This window comes from Wyeomyia smithii, chromosome 3, assembly GCF_029784165.1.
Source record: "Wyeomyia smithii strain HCP4-BCI-WySm-NY-G18 chromosome 3, ASM2978416v1, whole genome shotgun sequence".
Taxonomy (NCBI): Eukaryota; Metazoa; Arthropoda; class Insecta; order Diptera; family Culicidae; genus Wyeomyia; species Wyeomyia smithii.
The window spans coordinates 76,315,041-76,328,292 of record NC_073696.1 but is presented as its reverse complement, the minus strand read 5'-3'; the positions used below and the strand labels follow the sequence as shown (position 1 = coordinate 76,328,292).

At 36.5% G+C, this 13,252-nt stretch overlaps 1 protein-coding gene and 1 non-coding gene across 2 annotated transcripts; both read left to right on the top strand.

The window, feature by feature from the left end:
* The first annotated feature begins 415 nt into the window (after window positions 1-415).
* On the top strand, window positions 416-11,280 carry LOC129731600 (facilitated trehalose transporter Tret1-like). Its single transcript, XM_055691714.1, has 5 exons — window positions 416-968; window positions 4,319-4,577; window positions 4,634-4,769; window positions 9,384-9,575; window positions 9,635-11,280. Exons 2-5 carry the CDS (start codon window positions 4,383-4,385, stop codon window positions 10,732-10,734), a joined length of 1,623 nt encoding a protein of 540 aa, XP_055547689.1. The 5' UTR covers window positions 416-968; window positions 4,319-4,382; the 3' UTR covers window positions 10,735-11,280.
* A 502-nt stretch (window positions 11,281-11,782) lies between these two features.
* On the top strand, window positions 11,783-11,909 carry LOC129733486 (U5 spliceosomal RNA). Its single transcript, XR_008729566.1, has one exon. It is a non-coding gene; the product is annotated as a U5 spliceosomal RNA (small nuclear RNA).
* The last annotated feature ends 1,343 nt before the right edge of the window (window positions 11,910-13,252 follow it).

Sequence of the window (13,252 nt, the reverse complement as noted above, 5' to 3'; positions counted from 1 at the left end):
CACTTTTAACCGCCGTTTAACTTTTGACTATTTTTTTGATTTTGGATTCCACTAATCACTGGCGGTTCGTGATACATGACTTTTGATTTTTGGACTTTCCAATTTATACATGTTATTTTTTTCCAGCGCATTTTTAAGTGCAGCAAGTAATTCAAACTCAAATTATATAATTTATTAAGGAGTCTCAGTCAATCAAATTATTTTTTATGTGCTGCAATACTTTTCCACACTTCCTACAATCTTATCAGATGAATTTCAAATCTATAACAGACAACAATAAATTAATCGAACTGATATTGGTGAAACAGAATCGCACCACCACCACTCTGGCGTGATGGTAGTAATTTCAAAGAGCGTAGCGAGAATGGCTCTCTAATTTGTTTCATTCGAAACCACGCATGGCAAATCCTCCGATAAGGGCGATACAAATGTTCCTTGCAAGTATTCTTCCAGTCTTTCTAGTCGTACCATCGGCACAGCATTCATTCTCTCGATAGACAAACACATTCTTGCAGATGCCGGTGCGAATGCTACGATATTGGCCACGGTCAGTTGTGAGAAAACACGCGAAGGAAAACACGTGTACAATGGGTAGTTGCGATGCGCGAAATCGCGATTATTACTGGTCAATCCGCTTCAGTGCCACTGATAACGAGCAGTTCGATGTATAATTGTCTGTGGGGTTTCTTCTGCTAAGTCAGACACTTCATAACCTGCGACGCGATTGGATGTGCGGAACACCTATGGAAATTGAGTCCTACTAATTGGCAAGTGTGCTACGGGCGACATAGATCGAAAGTATTGGTGAATATTAATAAGACTACCGTCCCTGGATTTAGAGTCAGTCGATCAAATGAGAAAACATAGCTGCTGCTCGGATTGGGATATTTTTAGTTTGCTCGAAGTGACTCGTTGACAAAACTAATTAGTCTGAATGTTTGGTGCGAATTCCCAGTGAAAATTACAAGGTAAGCCAGTTACGCTGTGTTTCAATGAAATTACACCCGGGCCCAATCCTATCAGTTGCGGGAATAATCAGTTTTTATCTTATTCATTGGTACCCTGTGAGTACAGTGTTGATGTTGTTTGTTGCCGCATTCTAGTAAAACCAGTTTGTTTTGCGGTACATATTCGGTAAAATCACAGGGAATGAAACCGGCTGGTCAGCAAGCGATGTATTATTGTATTTATTATTAATAATTGCTTTGTGGTGACTGCAGTGGGGCGAATTCAAAGTTAAATTTCTACGTTAATCGTATACACACAAAGCAAAAAGTGCGCCAAATGATTTCACGGTCAAATTATTTAGAGTTGGAATTCAATCATTTTATAAATGTTATATGCATATACGTTGTTTAGTGATTTGGTTTGATATATCTTAGATATATCAAATATCCAAAAAATGTTGCCAAAAATGGATTTCTAAAATAATTGATTGTAGAAATACAAATTATCCGGTGCATGTAAAGTGGGTTGCTAACATTTCTGATTTGAAAGAAAAAACGCAGACATGTTATGATTAGTAAATGATCAAAATTTTCGTGTCAAGATGTTTATTGAAAGATTTACTCAATCAAAACATTTGTCTGTTGATGTAGATAACCGAAAATTTACCAGTAATTTGAGAGGTTTAATTAAAAAAATATTTCGACGGTTCGCTTATACCCACTGTACTGTTTTATGGTTTTCAGAACGTATTATTACGATGCAGATAACCGTTCAACATAACAGTGGAATCCATCTGATTGATTATTTTCTCTGTTATCTCAACAAATGGAATTACTGGTGCTTTGGTTGTCAGTTTCGTTGCAATTGACGTAATTATCTATAGTGTATTTTGTAATCTCTATGCTACTTCTAATCAATTATTTCATTGTATCTGTTCATACGCTTCGATAAGGTTTCCCCATTCGAGCCGTAGTGACCGAGACCAGATATTCATGTTCATATAAAAAAAAATTGAAAATCGTGTGTAAAAATTTGAATCAAAATACGTTAATACACTAACGACATCTGATGCCCCAGTTGCACTGCATAAATATTGCCGTATCGATATTTTATCGATATCAGTGCTTGGTTTATCATTGACGCGAGCGCCACATAGCGGGAGCATTAACACTTACGGTTGAAGGACGGTTTCAGGTTTTAATACATCTTTTGAAAATAAGATGAATGTCTGTTCTTGATTTGATTTTTTATTTAATATTTCTAAGTTCCGATATTCCTATTGTATATCCAATCACAAAATAGGACGGTGTTTCTGATTTGAATGTATCGCCACTTTTCTATGTAATTACAAAGGATTATAGTCCGAAAATGACGTGATAACATAAAAAAAACCCTCCTGAATTCCCTGTGTCGTAACGACCGGTCGATCAGCTGTGAGTAGAAATGTTGAACTGCTAATCACTAAACGAAATCCTCTCCGTTCAGGAAGAATGATTCGCTTGTGTTAGTCAGGAATGACTCGTGCGATCCCACGTTTCTAGGCGATGAGCATTGGCTTATCATCGTATGCTTATATTTTTTATTCAGTTTGTTGCTACTTGCAAAAATGCTCCGCTTTAATTACTGTATTCCAGCAATGGTTTACAATGATGTGATTACACCCCGCGAAGAAATGGGGCTCGGTTACTTAACTACGGTAATCATAATCGCTTTGTTTTTTTGTAAAGTTAGGAAAAATACTTCCTTTATGCTATATCAATTTCAACGGATCAAGTGAATAAAATATTTGAAACAAAAATTAAGCAAGTAATAGCGAATCCTACCTTAGTCATGATACCGCGATATCAATTTTCACGAAGTAAAGACTGTCAGGAGATTAAAAAACAGCTGTTTTTGGTTGTTGTGTTAAAGCAAATTTAAATCTTCTCATTCATTGAGGAATTATTTTAGACATAGCAAATGTGATTGTGTTGGAGTTTATTTTCTCATCTTTACTTTCAAACAAAATGTTTTGATATTCTATAAATCATCGAAACCAAGTTTTTTTTAATGTTTGAAAATCTATCTATGTCCTATTTGAGTAGAATTTTTGGTTGCTATGCCTTTCTACAGTATCTTTTCTGAAGTTGTTTCAAGACCATGTTTATTCAGAACTAAATTTATATTCAGTACTTGCTACACGTCTGCCTTTCAACTTCAGTTTGAACGTAAAGAATTTACTAGAGTATGATTCGCATGGAGCCTCTTGCGTTAACGTCTATATTTGTATGGATTTATATTTATATCGACCTCATAGTGCCCAAGTTGTTTATTCACTGATAAGGCAGTACACAAGACGCGCAAAAAATACGTTTATTAGATGATTATCAATCGCTTGAGATTACTTGATTTCTATCGAAATATTTTCAGGTTAGGAGAGGGAGTGGTCTAATCTGTTGAGCAGCAACTGAGAAATAATTCGTCTATATTCGAGTTGATAACCGAAATATAGTAGAATAGAAGATCTACAATATTTTTTAAAAGTTCTATCCACTTGGCCCGTCTGTGTTCTTTGTAGACATTTTAAGTAGCGTATCTTAATAAAGTTTTCCGTGTAGTGAAGAGCATCATATATTTTCAATGTTTGACTTGAACACAATAATTTGATTAATTATACAACAATAATGTTCTTGGTCAAAAAGTTAGTATTTCTGAGATATTTTATCATTCATCTTTTAGGAATGGTTTGTTTCTCATCAAATGAAAATAATCTTCACGATTTGTTCTACTTGCTCCGCAAGCTCATTTCTGCGTAATTCGAATCTGAGCTCGTCCACCTCTTCTTCCGTCAGCTGCAACTCACCGAATGACTTCAGTGCCATCCGCAGTTCGTCGGCAGTAATCAGTCCGTTTCCGTCACGGTAAAAAATCCGGAATGCCTCCTCCAGTTCGTCCTCTCTTGGAATGTTTTAGAATCGATTCTTCATCATTGTCACGAAATCCTTGAAACGCATTCTTCCCTCGTAATCAAAGTGAATTTCCTCCAACAGTTCTTCAACTTTCGCATCGGAAACGTTTTTGCCAAACGACCTAAGCATCGTTCCGAGTTTCGTGCAGCTGATGGTGCCATCGTCGTATCGAATGCCGCCCACAGCTCTCCGATCTGTTCATGTGTTAGGTTCTTCTGTTTGGACATTTCACCGTGCTGCCGGGGACGAGACATTCTGATATTTGTCCATTTCAACCCGGTTGCTGTGATTTTTAGTACCTACATTTTGTCACACTGGAAATAGTTTTTTGCGGAAAAATACCTAATGGTTTTATTGACCAAATAACCGCTTCAAGAGTTCAATTAACGTTATATAATTATTATTATTTTTTCTTATTCTAGTTTCTACACACAACCAAATAAAGTTCCTTTTTAACAAGTAAAAACATTCGCTGACGCAAAAAGAATGTCCAGCGAAAAACAAGTTACGGCCTGTGAAGACTCAGATGATTGTCACCGGCTCACAGGTAATCGCAACCTGCAGTTAATACAACCAACTTTGATTTCCACATACTCTAAGGATAAAGATCTTATCGAGCCAACCAAGGGGTCCGTAAGCGCCTTGACAAGGAGGGCTGGGAAACGGAGTGATCGAATGCAGGTTTGTTTGTGATTCATTGGACGTTGACAGTAACTAGAACTGAACGACTATTTTAGGTTACGATGAGCATTCTTGCGAATCTGACAGTTTTATCTTCCGGCATGGGATTGGGTTATTCGGCAATCACGTTACACTCACTTACACAAGAGGATGACCCGTTACGGCTAAATCCGGATCAGGCTTCATGGTTCGGTGAGTAAACTTGTGTATTATATTGTTTTGTAACGTCAAAATTTTCCAAATTAGTTTTTATTACTGTTTGATTCATTGAAAGCCTCTAAGGGTGCATTTCCGCATATCTCAGAACCACCAGCTTTTTAATCTACTGTGTAATTATCCCTCGTGGACGCTGTAAACTGACATGCATTTAGCATAAATGACTCTATAACCCAACTAATGGTTGTAAACTATTCGAGATATTCGTATCAGGAATTGTGTATTCTGACAACTGAAGAGGCCATTTTAATTACAGGGTAGATAAAATCATCGAGACAGGCAAAATTTTGCAAATTTTTAAACAGTCAGAACTTCACGAAAAATGAATCTATTCCGAAGAAAGCGGCTTAATTTTACTGGAGAGCTATTCTAGTTTCCAGAAATTACTAGGGAATTTGACGGGACCAACGGATACAGGAAATGTTCCGGATTTTAGGATTGTGTGTCAAAATGTGCGTTCTTGCAAAGCGCAGAACTTTCTCTAGCATCTTCTTTCTTTTAGGTTTATATGTTTCCAATAAACTAGAATTTATTCCGAGTTTATTGGTATCTAATCTCAGGTATCTAAATATTTTTTGCAGTTTTTTTACTGTTGGGGATAGTATACGAAAAAGTTTTTGTTACAAAAACATTTTTACTGTGATTTGTTATGAAGAGTTTAAGGCAACTAAATTGTCTATCTAAAAGCCTTCATTGGAAAAAAATCAGATATAACAGATATTTTTAAAATCACATTTTGTTTTTTTAAAATTGTACTTTGTTTTTCAAAAATTTGCAATAAAAGTTTTAATAGTTTTCTTGAAGTTATCCATTGACAACCATTCTCTATCTCTCGTCATTATTTATATATGTTGATTTATAAGAAAGAGGTTTCAATATTTCAAACCTTTTCAAATGTAAGTCCAGATAAATTAAAAAAAAAAAGTTCGCATAGTTGCTTGGTTTCATTAACCTACACACCCACAAAGTTTCATGGTGTTCTGCGAGGGTGCTCATGGAAAATTGAACCTGACAAAAGAAAAATCTGCCAAAAACAACACCCATACTTAATTCATTCATATCTCGATGGTTCTTCGACAGATTTTCAATCTTTAGGTACTAATGAACTCGGTATGAATGAAGTTCATTGGCGATTCACGCAAAACTAAAAACGAACGTGCGACTTCTGGAATTGAGCATTAGAGTTAGGAAAATGATGATAGATTAAATTTTTAGCCAAGGCTGTTATACACAGTAGACTGTTTTTCATGCGATATTTGCATAATATGGATGTTCTTGGCGTCAAAAAGAATACAGCTGGTTAGAAACTTTCAGCAGCATCTAGTAGACTGCTTACTGTCAAGAAAATACATATGAAATTGCAAATATATGAGATCCGGTTTCGTTTCCAATTTGGGGTTATGTTTGAGTGGGTAAGTAGGTACCTAGCGTGTTGGAATTGCATGTTCTTAGTTTAAATCTACCTTTTAGTGAAAAAAATCTGAATTTCTAAAGTTTTCCGCTACGTAAACTCGTGATAGCTCACTGTAAATAGAATCTTGATAGGTTAAAATGCTGCCCCAAATCATTATCATCATTTTACTGCAGCGCCAGCTGTCAGTCGAACAGTCATTTAAATCGCCCATTGGAAACATATAAACCTAAAAGAAACAAGATGTCAGAAAAAGTTCTACGCGTTGCAAAAATGCACATTTTGACACACACTCCTAAAATCCGGAACATTTCCGGTGTCCATTGGTCACGTCAAGTTTTCAAGTAATATTAGGAAACCAGTTTTCCAATAAAATAAAACCGGTTTCATTGAAATTGAGTTCAGGCTATTTAAAAATTGACGAAAATTTACCTGTCTCAATCATTTTGTCTACCCCCTGTATGTTTTGTTTTGCAGTTAGCACCAAGGGTCATTTTATATTACGTAACGCACTCAGAGGAGAGATGAATTCAGCGAAGCGTTACACTGCGCCAGACTACCATGTAAAATCATGTTATTTAGAAGTGGGGGGTATTGAAAATTACCAAATTCCGTGTTATCTAAACAAAATGCAGCCCTGTCTGTCTGTCAGATCCGTAAAGACTTGGAAACTACTGAACCGATCGACGTAAATTTTCCATGTAGGGGTTCGAGGGGCCGGAGAAGGTGACTGAGATAGTTTGAGACCCCTCCTTTTTCTGGAAGGGAGGGGTCCCAAACAAATGAAACACACATTTCTGCACATTTCAAGAACTAACCAAGTAAATGGAACTTGGTATGAAAGTGTTTTTAGAGGTAACAAAAATGTCCACAATGGTTCGACACCCCTCCCTCTTCCGTAAGGGAGGGGTCCAATAAGAATAGTACATAAATTTCGCACATCCCGAGAACTAAACAAGTTAATGGAACCAAATATGATATGTGAAATGTTTTAAGTGTAACAAATATGTTTATATTGGTCCGATACCCCTCCCACACAACTTCAGAACCAATCAAGCAAATACTACCAAATTTGGCATGTGAATGTGTTTAGGGTTAACAAGGGGGGGGGGGGTTGTCTTCCAGACAAATTAAAAAATATTTCAACAAGTTTTTTAAAGTTTTTTTTAGATTATTTTGGAATAAAATTTCGATAGTAACTCTCAGCTTTTTTCCGTCGGTTTGCTCTCGGAGCATTTTCATACACTTTGAGTTAGATTTGAATATGACTTTTAATTTTTTTTTTCAACTTGGAGAGAGTTTTTATCTTCCCAGCTTTCCACGAGTGGTAATGGCGGATAGTGCACGCAGCCCATTTTGACGTTTTCTGTAGGTCGAGTGATTTTCAATCGCAGCAACGGAGTGAAAAACAAATAAAAATTTGCAACGAGCATAGCATCTTTAATAAACAGTTTTGTTTGTTTTGATCCGCGCATGCGCACGACGAAATTCAAATAACAAAACACCCATTGTTTGTAAAAGTTGCTATGCTACGTTACGACGTTGTAATATTTTCTACTCCGTTACTGCGATTAAAAATTTTCTGACCTACATAAAAACGTCAAAATGGGCTGCGTGCACTGTCCGCCATTACCGCTCGTGGAAAGCTGGAAAGATAAAAACTCTCTTCAAGTTGAAAAAAAAAACTAAAAATCATATTCAAATCTAACTCAAAGTGTATGAAAATGCTCCGAGAGCAAACCGACGGAAAAAAAGCTAAGAGTTACTATCGAAATTTTATTCCAAATTAATTTCAAAAAAAAAACTTTAAGAAACTGGTTAAAATATTTTTTAATTTGTCTGGGAGACATCCCCCCATTGTCTGTTTGACCATTTCATGGTTTCTTTTTTGGTTTCATCAATTTTGAGTCATGTTTTGGTTAGTTTCTGTTTTGCTAGAAGTCATTTTATAGTAGATTTGGGAGTCTATTGTGTTGCTTTCCTCGCGGTTAGAAGTTTTTTGAATTTTTCAAAGCATAATTTCGGATTATATTTCTTTCGGTTTCTTCTGGACTATAAAAGCGTTGGCAAGTATTTCAATTTCTCTACTGGTTTGAAGAGAAGTTATAAAATTGTTAACAATAGCCAATATGAGATCTAACTAAACGTTGGAAAAATTAAATAGTTTGTTTTCGAACTCGAAAGACCGCTTAGCCGAAAGCACACCCCCCTCTCCAATATGAGATCAACATTTCAGCTCTTTGTTAAACAAATATTCTCAGCAATATTTGAAATTATTTTTGTTTTTAGTCTCTGCAAATTTTGGTACCATCCACAGCAAAATTTAGAATCAATTTCCGCTTTTACGCTTGCAGATTTAGGGTGTTTCTCAGCCTTCAGGCTGAATTTCGATGGAATTCTTTTCATTTCTGTTTTTTTTTTTGGTTTGGTTTGGGCTGAATCTAAAGTTCTTATTGTTATTCTTTTGCTGACAATTTTTATATTTAATCACTAAATAAACCACAAAAATCCATAGCTCAACAACTTTTACGCCATTCGAAAGCATGTAATTTTTCATGAAAAATATGTTAAAATTAGAGATATATGTCGTCTAAATTACAAAAACATGTTCGACTGCACCATTGATTTTTGTTAAATCTTACTTCACTAAAATTACTGTAACACATTATATTCTTTAAAAAACATCTTTAAATGACTTGTTAAAAAAATATTTATTTTATTCCTTCTTTTATGGAATGCTAACATTGAAACTTTTTCCGATTATTTTGTAAGAAAACTCAAATAATTTCCAAAAATTTAGTAGTGTGTGGGTCGTTGTCTTTTTGTTCGAAAAATCATAATGTCCTTTTATTCCACAGCATTGCTAAATTTCATAGATTAGTAATATCATTACTAATATTCGTTGAACACTAATGTGGTTATATTTCACGCCGCTTTCCCTTCATTGACGAGCGTTCAGTTGTAGCTCATGCGCAGTTCTTGTCAGTCTCGAACATTTGTAACGTTTTACAGCATAAGCGAGCTTTCAAGCTTGCTGATTCCATCTTCGTTTTAATGTTTTCATACTAAAGCTGAAGTTGACTTATGCTGCAGAAACTCACAGCATAAGGCAGTGCAACTAATACGAACACATAGGCAGCAACGATGAATCGTAACGTCAAGGATCTTTTCCATTTTAGCTTCCATCAATTCGATTGCCTGTCCGTTTGGAGGACTAATTGCCGGCTACCTGTTGGATAGGATAGGACGAAAATGGACACTCATATTCATCAACATACTGTCTATCGCCTCGTGGACGTTGATTGCCATTTCGAGTAGCACCAATTTCGATCTGATGTACACCCAAATCATGATCGCACGCGTGATAATAGGTGAACCGTACATAATTTATTTAAGGAATCCTTTTTCACATTTTTCGCTTTACTTTTAGGCCTAGTGATTGGACTTGTCAGTGCAACGGCTGCAATATATTCAGCGGAAATTGCTACCCCAAGGTTAAGGGGCCGCCTGACGGTGCTGACATCGTTAGCCATAGCAGTCGGTATACTCATGATCTACAGCTTTGGGTACGTTATTCCGGAGAATTTCCGCCTGGTGGCTGTAATTGCGGCTGGATGCTGTGTAGCCTCTTTACTGCTCCTAATTCCACTGCCCGAGTCTCCTGCCTGGCTTTTATCTAAGGAACGCGAGACGGAGGCGGAGCGCTCGTTAAAGAAGATAAGAGGGTATGGAAGTTCCTTGAAAACAATTCCAGAGATCGAACACGAACTTACCCGGTTAAGAGAAAATATTGAAGCGCAGAAAATGGCCGGGAAGGAGTGTTTTATAGATATGCTGAAACAACCGCAGGTTTATAAGCCGCTCGGTGTGATGATAGGATTTTTCGCGGTTCAACAGTTTTCCGGTATTTTCGTAGTTGTTGTTTATGCTGCAAAGGTGTCTTCCGAAGCTGGTGTCTCGATAGATCCATTTCTTTGCACTGTGCTAATAGGAATTACCCGTGTTATTGCAACTATTTTGGTAGCATATATTCTAGACACGTTGGGAAGGAAACCGCCGTCGATCTTCTCCGGCGTTGGCATGGCTGTTTGTATGTTCGGCATTGCGGCTTGTATTTACAATCCGCTTCCCGGAGGCTTGCGATGGATTCCAACCTTCCTAATCATAACATATATTTTCACTAGCACGCTAGGCTTTCTCACAATGCCATTCTCAATGACGGCAGAGTTGTTCCCCCAGAAAGTTCGAGGTCCTGCTTCGGGAATCACTATATTTTTCGCATATCTTATGTCATTTGTAATCATTAAACTCTATCCGACGATGGTTGAACAAATGGGTAGTGCGAATGTGTTTATTTTTTATGGCACAATTTCTGTGTTTGGAATTTTGTTTGTTTATTACATCGTCCCTGAAACTAAAGGAAAATCTCTGCAGGAAATCGAAGACTATTTTCGCGGTAAATCGTCCACTCGAAGATCGAGCAGATCAGCAGATGATGACTGTGCGAAATTATCAACCTCAGTTGTATAAATTCCAACTCATAAGTTTTAGTTTATTCTTCTCACCAAGCTTAATTAATCATTATTAGTTAATTAGAACAAAATAAAAGTCGGCCTATTTACGTTTGATTTCCAAAATATTTTATGATGGTCATCAAGGCAACATTACCCGTTCTAAGTGGGATGAATTGAGCAATTAAATTCGTTTTGAGTATGTTGCGCCACTCAGAAGTGCCGCCAATTGGAATAGTTAAAGTTAATTTGACTTCAAAATAATAGAATAACTCAACATCTGCATCTTGCGCTGAGGGGGCCTAGATTGATCTTATTCAACTGTCAGTTATAAGAAGACGTATTATCACTATCGATCCCATATCGAAAAGCCATTAGCGTAACCGGTGCTGTGATATTAAATTCTACTTCGGTTGCCAATAGTCTGAAAATTGAACCTAGAATTTAAGTGGCCCTGATTTATAATTAATAGTTCTGATTAGTAACGGTAAAAGCTATTAAATAGTGCGTAAAAATTGGATTTTCCATCTATATTTGAGTTCCATTAAAATAAAATCGTTGTTTTGAAAATTTAAAAAAAGGGTTTTATTGTGAACTAAAAGAAAAAACTGTTTTCAGCATAGCTCGTTTCATAGTGTATAAAAACACTTCTTCATTAGATAAAAAGGAATATCGTGTACATTTGCATAGAATCTGGTTGATTGTATGAAAGAACAGTAATTAATCTCATTTTATGGGGCCTAAAAACGAAGCAAGCGGCAACTAGAAAAGCTGCGCCTGTGGTAGTGTTTCGGGAATTAGTATAATCCAGAACTCGGATTTATTAAAATAACTTTTGTATGATTACTTTGATGAATACAATTTTAGTAACAACGTAATACCGCACTTACCGTTGCGAATGGTATGTAAGCAGTGAGAAGAGTAAAATGAGGGTAGAAAATACGCTTTACCAAGCGGAATCATGCATGCATGATGGCGACAGCCGTTACTAGCTCTGTTAGCCACATATCAATCGCTAACGAAACACTCCTCTCTGAAGTGTGGTAAGCGACGGAACGGTTTGATCTTCACTCTGGTCTCTCTTCAATTGTCGAATAAATCTTTCGCCTTTTACTAAAGATTTCCGTGGAGAGGGACACTCTAATGAGTCTAAAATAAATTTTTGTCTTGCCTATCGCTCCTAACAAGGGCGATAGGCTCCTAATCGAATAAAAAGAGTTGGAAAATTTGTCTCAGAACGCGTTCCATACCACAATTTGGCCCTGTTTAAAGGGTTCGAATTCTCTTTTAAAAAGTTTTCTTTTTCTGCTAGATTACACAATATACACTGAAGTCGCTTTTTACGCGGGGATACGTGCCGCGTAAAAGAAACGCGTTACAAAACCGCGTAAATTCCGGAATCCGCGTAAAAAAACCGCGTAAATTCCGGAATCCGCGTAAAAAAATCATCGTTAATTTTGCATTCCGAGTGAAGGGAAACCGAAATCCGGGCAAAAAAGATACCGCGTAAATTCCGGAATCCGCGTAAAAGAAACGCGAAAATTCCGGAATCCGCGTAAAAAAACCGCGTAAATTCCGGAATCCGCGTAAAAAAACCGCGTAAAAAGCGACCTTAGTGTAAATAATATGGCAATGTTAAGATTGATTTAAGAATATAGTTTTATGAGTATTAATATGTTTGATATCATTTGATTAGGTATGTTTTTCAGTTTGCAGTTTATCACAGCCTTCCTGCCGCTTATAAAGATATGTCTGTAAAATATAAAAATCTATATTTTACAGACATAAAAAAAATTTGAACATGAATCTGTTTATCTATAAATTACAAAATTTTGCGAAAGCATGTAGAATCATTATATTTTTTATACAAAATCTACAAGTTTTCTACAGATGTTTTAGTTCATTATATAATTGGTCTCGAGATAACTGGTCTAACAATACCAGTTTTCGTATGATCAAATGAGATTTGAACAGGGATTACCGTTAGTGTCATCGTTGTGTTAGCCCCGCAATCACTCTGTACCTACATGATTACAGTGGGCCGCGAAGTCTGCGTTGCTGATAAACAGTAGAAGATCACGTTTCGATAGTGAAATCTAGCACCTAGGCTTTGCTTTTTTATCACGGTTGTCATGTCAACTGTGCTGAAGAGATGTTCGAATTTATAAAAAAAAAGGAATTCTTTACTTATGCGTGCTTGAATACTCAAACTTACATCTTTTCACTTGTCAAGAGCTGTTGCAGAGTTATGGTTGGTAGAGGTATCACGCATCACTGAGCACTTTCATCCAAGCCCTAACCAGCAAATTATTAACATCAATATTGTCAACCTTTTAGTTGAATCATTCAGCACCTAAGGGGCTCGTGAATCATCTAAAGAAACAAATCTATTGACGTTCGAAATCCTTGATTTGTGTGTTTTTTTCTCTCCGCGAGGCTTCTCAGGAAAACCCCGTACAATCGCATTGATGGTCAGCTTTGAGATACCATTTTAACCAATTAGCAGATTTCGCTAATAAATTATTCATCTGAATCTA

Excerpts from the sequence above, each read along its gene's own strand:
- LOC129731600 (XM_055691714.1), top strand. The coding sequence starts at position 4,383 with ATGTCCAGCGAAAAACAAGTTACGGCCTGTGAAGACTCAGATGATTGT. Across the intron at positions 4,578-4,633 it reads AACGGAGTGATCGAATGCAG|GTTACGATGAGCATTCTTGC; the intron begins GTTTGTTTGTGA and ends CGACTATTTTAG. Across the intron at positions 9,576-9,634 it reads GATCGCACGCGTGATAATAG|GCCTAGTGATTGGACTTGTC; the intron begins GTGAACCGTACA and ends CTTTACTTTTAG.